The 9,616-nt window shown below is 43.1% G+C and overlaps 1 protein-coding gene across 1 annotated transcript in view; it reads left to right on the forward strand.

Annotated features, from left to right (window-relative positions):
* Nucleotides 1–3,262, forward strand: part of LOC133648923 (ephrin-B1-like) — a 124,070-nt gene extending 120,808 nt beyond the window's left edge. Inside the window, exon 5 of the mRNA XM_062045464.1 lies at nucleotides 78–3,262. Within this exon, the coding sequence (XP_061901448.1) occupies nucleotides 78–472 (395 nt within the window). The 3' untranslated portion in view covers nucleotides 473–3,262. The remainder of the gene's footprint in view (nucleotides 1–77) is intronic.
* Nucleotides 3,263–9,616: the final 6,354 nt, after the last annotated feature.

Consider the following 9,616-nt stretch of genomic DNA (forward strand, 5'->3'; position numbering starts at 1 on the left):
CCAGATTTCTTCATATAGTTATTTCTGCGTATATTTCCTGTGCTTACATGTCCATCCTTTCGTCCATCTTTCTGCAGACACCATGAACCAGGACCAGTCCGGTTCTTCCGGCAACTCGGACGGCTTCCTGGGCTCCAGGGTGGCCGTGTTCTCCGCCATCGGCGCCGGTTGCATCATCTTCCTGGTGCTCATCCTCCTCCTGGTCATCTTGCTCATCAAGATGCGTAAGCGGGCCAGGAAAAACAGCCACTCGCAGCCCCGTCCCTCCGCGCTGTCACTCAGCACGTTGTCCAACCCCAAGCTGCCCGGGGGCACTGCTGGCACGGAGCCCAGTGACATCATCATTCCGCTGCGGACAGAGAACAACTACTGCCCTCACTATGAGAAGGTGAGCGGCGACTATGGCCACCCGGTCTACATCGTCCAGGAGATGCCGCCGCAGAGCCCCGCCAACATCTACTACAAAGTCTGAGCCTGGTTTATGTTCCTGGAAAGAACTCTTTGCTTTGCTTTTGGGGACTTGATTCTTCCTTCAAGCCCATTATTTGTTTCCGTTTTTTTTTCTTCCTTTTCTACCACCTGCCGCACAAATCTGGAGAGACGCACCAGAAAGCAGAGACCAGACTGACGAGAGAAGTTCATTATGTGCGTTCGGGGTGCTTGGAAATCCCCGCCCTTTCTTCCTCCTTTCAGTACTGTCTCCCTGCTGTGGGGTCAAAGGTCAGGCTGGCTGGCACAAACCAAAAAGACGGGACTTCCTGGTTTGTGTGTCCACTTTAATGGAGCGGATATAACCCTAACCGGCTCCCCTGACGCGACAACACTCAAACCATGCACACTAGCCAGGAACAAGGCCGTTTGTGCTGCACGTGTGTGTGTGTGTGCGTGTGTGTGTGCACCTGTGTGTCAGCAGGGTGTCAGCTCCACTCTCCAGATAGCTCAGGTATCAGACACGGTGTGGGACCTGTTGTGTTCCTCTCCCTTTGCCTTACTTTTTGATGGAGGACTTCTTCCTCAGCCCTGATTCAGTTCACAAAGCAGTCGTATTTTGTTAGACTTTTCCTACAAGTGCACAATGTATAGTTCTATAGATAATCATTATTATTATTATTATTGGTATTATTACTACTCATCCCACCCGCTCATCTCATCCATTACAGTAGAAACCTGGACTGTTGCTCTCAAAGTCTCTCCATAACTGTGCTGTTTATGACCTACTTGTGTGTATTTTAGGGTTTGTCATGTGTGTGTGTGAATGTGTGTGCGCCTGGGCGTGTCTAGACCTCGCACCTAGGAGGACTTACTTGCCAGAACAGTGAGTTACTGTATTGGAAGCAAAAAACAAGACAAACCGACAAGACAAAAATCCCTCCGGCGTCGTCGGGTTTCTCTTTGAAGACGTCGTCGTTTGTGCGGACACGTTGAAATGCGTCAGGAGTCGAATACGAGTATGAGGACCGCATAGTTGTCCTATATTGCATGGCGAGCCGCAGATGGGCTACAGTATTGTTTGATGCCAATTGGCTGCCATCTGCGGATGAGTCAGCGGAGTTCACACTAATATGTGCCATCTTCATGCCCACATGCACCAGCCGGGAGAGTAGAGCGTGTTCCTGCGAGTTGTGAGGAAGATGGTTGCGCTTTAGGTAGTTTCATTTAGCGTCGGGGTGTGAATTGAAGGGGGGAAAAAAAAACGATACAATTCCACAGTCAAGGTGTTGAGGCTGCAGCTCACTTATCAGCAGCACCGGGAGCTCGAATGTGTGCACTGCAGAAGGCGTTGGGGCTAGGGACTAATTGCTTGTATTTCTGTGTGTGTGAGTGTGTGTGTGTGTGTGTGTGTGTGTGCGTGCGGGCGTGCGTGCGTGTGTGTGTGTGTGTGGTTGTGCAGACCTGTTTTGGGACAGGAAATTGGTGCTGCCAAAGTAAGGCGCAGTCTCACCTAATGATGCGTGAGAGAAGAGGACCGCCATTCCCCAACATGCACGCTGACGTGCACACACACACACACACACACACACACACACACACACACACACACACACACACACACACACACACACACACACACACACACACACACACACACACACACACACACACACACACACACAGACACACGCGCACACGCCCGGACACATGACGACTGACAGGCTTAGGTTGACGTGCGGGTCAGACCGCCGCTCGGGGTTCGTAAGGCGGCCATCATCCAGCGTGGATGTTAGCCGCCGAGACGCTGGAGTGTGGCTAACAACCTAAACAGCTGCTTTCTGTGCTCCTGTGTTTTAAGTCAGCACGCGTTCCTCCGCCAAACACATCAAATATTTTGCCTGGGGATCAGCGTGCCCTCGGCGTCATGCAGCCGAGGGAGTCGTTTACCGCATTACCACAAAACCATTTCTCATTTTTCCGCCATTCTTCTCACCACTGTCATGCTATTCAGATTTTGGGGGAGAAAGCATGGAAGGGAGATGTAAATATTATGCATAGAGCCCCGTTTAAGATGTAATTTCACCCCAGACACTGCTTATAAGTACACAAATACAATTAGAGTTTTGTAATGGAGGATATTTGTAAATAGCAGTCTTTTTAAAGTGTGTTTTGTATGAATCCCTTCCCGTCTCGGTTTGCAATACCTTTCTATTTCCGTTTCTTTTCGAGGCAAACACAGCTGTCCAGTATTGTCTTTCCTACCACAAGTGTTGCGGTTTGGACGCACTTGTAGTGGTCTTTGAGAAGGAGACTCCATCCTCCGGTGTTGGGAACACAACTTAATGAAGACTGTTTGAACACAACACTACTATGAGCTACCTACACGTGCACCTCCACTAGCAATCGTAACACACAAGTCCCTGATCCATGAGTTTCTTGTCGGTTTTAACAAGCGCGCACACACACACACACACACACACACACACACACACACACACACACACACACACACACACACACACACACACACACACACACACACACACACACAGGCGCAAAGAAACGGCAACAAGAAAAGGAGCCATGTATGACCCAATAAATCATCCGCTTAAGTCTCCGTGGTCAGAGGTCGACAACCTTTACTGTTTTATTTTTGGGGATGTACTCATGGTTAGCTTACTGCAGATGTCTCAGTTACCAAACTCACACACACACACACACACACACACACACACACACACACACACACACACACACACACACACACACACACACACACACACACACACACACACACACACACACACACACACACACACACACACACACACACACACACACACACACACACACACACTCACACACACACACACCTTTTCCTTACCTTCCTCACGCTCATCCAATCACCAGTCAGGACTAGAGATGGGTATCAATTAACTAAATTTTAAATCACATTGATTACACTTAAACAATTTAATTACCATATGTTATAGACCGTAGAGCACACCAGTCTGTAAGCCGCACCCACTATATTTTAGAAGAAAAACATATTTTTTCCGTATTAGCCGCATCGGACTATAAGCCGCAGATATATACATTGCAATATGAGTTATTTACACGGAAAGATTTTGTGAATGTTTATTTACATACCAAACGGTGCCTGTAACACGGCAGTAAAACGGCTGATCAAACAAAACAGAACCACTAGACGCGAAAGCTAGCTCTTCAATCAGCTAAATAGACTCAATAACTCCACAGTGACATCTTGGTGAATTTACGAAACAATACAAAAAGAAGACCATTGAAAGGTAATAATACTAACAAGTGGTAAATGTGTTAACATATTACCTCATGCTAACGACGCTAGCTTGATTACATTACGATGGCACGTACAATAAGCATGAAAACACTACTATCAAACGTGTGACGGTTTAGTAAGTATAAATATTGTAAAACTTACAAACGTTGCCGGGAGGGATGAATAAAGAAAGCATACGAGTAGAACCGCTATGGAAGACAAGTACTTTTGGTTCAAGGAACGAAACAGGAAGTACATTTTGAACCCTCAGCACAAACAATATAAAAGGTGTGTTATTGTTTGTGCATTCAGTATCTCTGTCTGTGTTTTATGAAAACTGTTTGCTGATGACAAAACATTATCGCCGTTAGTCCTAAAAAGTAATTTGCAGTAAATTATGTGCATTATGTAAATTCCCTTTATTAAAAAAAAAGACACCAATATTTTGACACTATTTCAATTTCATTGTCAAACAGCAACATTTAAAAAAATGTTTTAAGTCATTTCCAACTAGGGCTGGGCGATATGGCCTTTTATTAATATCTCTATATTTTTAGGCCATGTCACGATACACGATATGTATCTCGATATTTTGCCTTAGCCTTGAATGAACACTTGAAGCATATAATCACAGCAGTAGGATGATTCTATGTGTCTACATTAAAACATTCTTGTTCATACTGCATTAATTTATACTCATTTTAAACTCTCATGCAGAGAGGGAAATCACAACTAAGTCAATTGACCAAAACTGTATTCATTAAACAGTTTTTAAGCAGTGGCACAAACATTCATGTCATTTCCAACGCCTTTGCAGCATACTTGTAAAACATCTTCCCACTTGAAGCCAAACCACCGCCGGACGATGGAATTCTTGGGAATTAATTCTTCCTTCATTTGTTACCAGATTCGCACCTTCTTTCTCTCGTATTACCACTCGCACCGCTCTGTTAGCACCTGCCACTGCTAACGTTACCCATGCTGCTACCTCTCTGCTCGCCAACGGCGTGTGACGTTGCACGCGCGTCAGTATGTGACGTATGTAAGAAGGTGCGCTTGTTTTAAGTCTCTGTGAGAAGCAGAGACAAGAGTGAGAAACGCCTGTAGTGTAATGCCCGCAACTAAAAGCAACTGCGTGAGGACGTATACTCGAATATCACGATATAGTCATTTTCTATATCGCACAGAGACAAACCGGCGATACATCGAGTATAATCGATATATCGCCCAGCCCTATTTCCAACCCAAAACTTTACCACCATGATTTAGGTAAAAGAATGCATGCGGTAAAACCTGCATGTATACATGATTGGTGCCATAATTTTCTGTTGTTAATCACAGCTTGAATTTCAACCAATGCCAAATTGTTACTTTTGAAATGGCCCCTCAACTGGTACGTAGAACATGGAAAACATCAATCCCTAATGTTTGTATGCCCTTTAAAAACTCAGACTTTTAAGGTTAAACAATTTTTTTGTATTTTTTACTCCATTTGTCAATAAACTTCAGCCCGAAAACAAAAATATCAAAATTCAATCAATCAATCAATCAATCAATGTTTATTTTTATAGCCCTAAATCACAAGTGTCTCAAAGGGCTGCACAAGCCACAACGACATCCTCGGTACAGAGCCCACAAGAGGGCAAGGAAAAACTCACCCCAGTGGGACGTCGATGTGAATGACTATGAGAAACCTTGGAGAGGACCGCATATGTGACCCCCCCCCCCCCCCCCCCCAGGGGAGACCGAAAGCAATGGATGTCGAGTGGGTCTAGCATAATATTGTGAAAGTCCAGTCCACAGTGGATCCAACATATCAGCGAAAGTGAAAATTGAATGTTTTTTAACATGGCTTCATGGTCAGATAATGTCACAGGTTTAAATTAGTAGAAAATAATTCATGTTATAAAAACATACCAATTGAGAATTGTGACATAATTAGATCAAAATGCCTTCAAAAGGGTTAAAATAGTTGAGAGATTTGAGCAAAAAAAAAAAAAAAGAATTAAAAAAGTTTGAATGTCCTTTAAAAAAATGACTTATGTTGTGTTTGACTTTTGGGTACTGCCTGTGAAAGAATTGGACATTGACATTTTCTTATTTAACAGGAAAAAAAAACGGTATAATGGAGAAATACAAAACAATCTGGAGAAAATAAAGCAAACAATTGACTGAAAGGACAAAAAAGTCAGCCTGAGGGTTCAAAACAATACTTTCTGATTTTTATTCAGTTGTGTGACTTTCAAGATGGACAGAAAAGTATTTCAAATACTTCAACAATAAAAAGATATTGATATTTAGGTAGCATTAAATAATATGAAATAAAATCCTGTTGTCGCCCCCAAAAAAGTATTTTTGGGGGTCATTAAGGAACCAAAATTCGGTACCCACCCCTAGTCAGGACTCAGCCCGTACACTTTCACGGCCTCACAGACAGCCAGGGTTTCGAGAACTATCCTCCCTCACTCTAAAAGAGGCCGCAGGTTGTCGACTTCTGTGTCCGACTTTTGTCCTTTTTTTCCCCCCAGTGGTGACGTCTGATATTGTTGCAAGCCACAGTATTATTTTCCTTTCAATGTGCATGTGTACGCAAAACCTGTTAAAAATTGTTTCCTTTTGTTTGAATCATAACTTGTCACCCTTTTTTTGTTATTGGATTTTATTTGATCTTCTTCTCAGCGTAACCTATCGGCACCAGCTACGATGGAAATACAACCTTCCACCAGTTTGGGAAATACCGCATATTGATAAATAAAAACTTTTTTCCCATGGAACTGCGGCCCTTCTGTTCTTTGTCTTGGTTTTTTTTTTTTTTTTTTTTTTGTGAGCCTCTTGTCTCATCTTGCTGACCACTTGGTAGTAGAAGCAGGAACTAACTCGCCCACTCTTTCTCTCTCCCTGCTCCCCCCCCCCCCTCCTCCCAAGCTCACCCCAGGGGTCAGCGAGACACAGATGGGTTTGTTCTGATACATTAGTCCGATTGAAATCACAAGCAGGCTTCATAAATTCATATTCGGCGGGTTTGGTCACGCCTTTTAGCATAGTAACTAATATCCGTATCAGGCCGCTCTGCCCTGGTGTCCTCCCAAATTACATTTCTTCATACATGATTACATCTGATTGGCCGCACTCTGCCTTTCCACTGACTTTTAGTCTGGAATTACAGTCTGTGTTGTTGTTTTTTTGATGGAGGAGCAAGTCGTCAGTGCTGGGTGAAAGCGGAGATGGCGTGTAATGTTATTAAAGAGATTGTGCCTTATTTCTCCCCCTGACAAACACATTAGTGTTGGTGGGCATTGGACTTTTGCGGGGCTCATAAACACGACGCCGTTGTTTAAAGGGAAACTGCAATCATTCTGGAATTGTGCCTGTAGTTCACAATCCTTATGAGAGACGATAACTTTTTTTATGCATTCGAACATGAAAATAAACGTGAATAAAAGTCCAAGTATTAGCGATATTGATGTTATAACTTATAAACCAGTGGTTCTTAACCTTGTTGGAGGTACCGAACCCCACCAGTTTCATACGCGCATTCACCGAACCCTTCTTTAGTGAAAAATATATTTTTTTTTATTTTCAAATTCAAGACAAAGTTATATGTTTTTGGTAACACTTTAGTATGGGGAACATATTCTAAGTAACAAATACTTCATTTAGAGTTTTTTGGACACTAGGGGAACATATTCTAAGTAACAAAGACTTAATTTAGAGCAGTGGTTCTGAACCTTGCTGGAGGTACCGAACCCCACCAGTTTCATATGTGCATTCACCGAACCCTTCTTTAGTGAAAAATAAAATGTTTTTTTTTTTCAAATTCAAGACAAAGTCATATGTTTTAGGTAACACTTTAGTATGGGGAACATATTCTAAGTAACAAATACTTAATTTAGAGTTTTTTGGACACTAGGGGAACATATTCTAAGTAACAAAGACTTAATTTGGTTAGCGTTAGAGGGTTAGGGCCAGGGTTAGAGGGTTAGGGTTATAATAAGGCCATGCCGAATACTGCATTGATAAGTACTTAATAATGACTAGTTAAGAGCCAATATGTTACTAATTTGCATGTTAATAAGCAACTAATTAATGGTGAATATGTTCCCCATACTAAAGTGTTACCATGTTTTTTTACTGGTGCACAAAATGAACCGTGCATGAACATCACCTTGTTCAAAGAACAAAACCACCACAGTGCATAAACTCACAACAAATTACACGCCTGCAAATCAGTCTGACTTCTGCTGTTGTCGTATCCGTAATACGCCGATAGGGAGAAGTTTTTATTTACACGATGAGTCGGGTGTGTCTTGACCTCCGCCGAACCCCTGAGCCCGACTCACCGAACCCCTAGGGTTCGATCGAACCCAGGTTAAGAACCACTGTTATAAGCGCTAACTGGTGAGCTGCTCTCTCGCCTCGGAGCTCCTGAAAGTTAATTCTGGATCATAGGTAATGCCTCTCACCTGACGTGGACAAAAACTGAGAAGTTGGCCAACTTGACCTGCTCAGTGGCCTTGTGGTTAGAGTGTCCGCCCTGAGATCGGTAGGTCATGAGTTCAAACCCCGGCCGAGTCATACCAAAGACTATACAAATGGGACCCATTACCTCCACTCAGCATCAAGAGTTGGAATTGGGGGTTAAATCACCCAAATGATTCCCGAGCGCGGCCACCGCTGCTGCTCACTGCTCCCCTCACCTCCCAGGGGGTGGAACAAGGGGATGGGTCAAATGCAGAGGATTATTTCACCACACCTAGTGTGACTATCGTTGGGACTTTAACTTTAAAGCCAAAATGGCAAAAAGGACGCTCGGTTCCACCCCACTTTTTTCTTCGCCAGGATTATGAGTCACTCTTCATCCATATGGGAAAATACCAATATCAATATCAAATCTTAACTGTTGGTATCCAAGTAAGAGCAGACATTGTACAGTAAGTGATGTTTTCTGTTGGCTCTCATGAAGTCTGCAGGGAGTAATAATCAGTGATGTCGAAGGAAAAAGTGAACATTGTGATGCGTTTTTTAAATTAATGTGGCGCTGTATGCTTAAATTGAGCAAAATATTAAATGTTATTATGAATGTGCCTGTTACTACATTACATATATACTTACATGTACGTAAATTACCTTGATAGAGGTGTGTGGATGTTTTTTAAGCACTTTATAGGCATAATAGAGCTTTTAAACACATTTCTTTACTATTTAGAATGTGTAAAAAACAAGCAATGTATGTGCTCTTGTCTTACATAAGGATTGCGAATGATAGGCAAAACTAAAAAAACAAACATTTAGTTCCTCTTTAAGGCTACAACCACTAAGTGGGTCACATGATCATGCTTTTGTAAAGATTAGATTTTTCTTTCTTTCATTTAAATCCATCAGTTCTAAAATGTGACTGTGGCAGTGCTCTGCCGTGGGTTCCCCTGACCACCACACACTGGCACGAGAGCCCGGTATTCTGGTTACAATACTGTTGCTCTCCGTTGTGCTCTCCAGCGTGTGTCTTTCTCTCTCTTTAGTTCCCACTCCAACAACGTGTCTCGTTCCGGCTGCTGCTAATAAGGGCGACAGGTGATCAGATAACAATCCCCAGCTGGGCAATCTACTCACCTGCCCGCTCCGTGGCAGGCCCGCAGACCACACCCCCCTCCACAGTGACGTCATAAAAGTTCAGATAAAATTGTTGCTGACAATGTTCAGCAAGAAGATTTTTGAATGAAATTAGGAATATGTAACACAACCACTTGCTAAAATACAAAATGCTTCATTTCTTCTCATAGCAGCAAACCTGCAGCACGGGGACAGGTCGCTGTTCACTCAACACAGACGTCATAATGTCATCAAAGCCCACCTTCATGCATTCACACATTTGGGAACTAGAATGAG

Source organism: Entelurus aequoreus, linkage group LG04, assembly GCF_033978785.1.
Source record: "Entelurus aequoreus isolate RoL-2023_Sb linkage group LG04, RoL_Eaeq_v1.1, whole genome shotgun sequence".
NCBI classification, from domain to species: Eukaryota; Metazoa; Chordata; class Actinopteri; order Syngnathiformes; family Syngnathidae; genus Entelurus; species Entelurus aequoreus.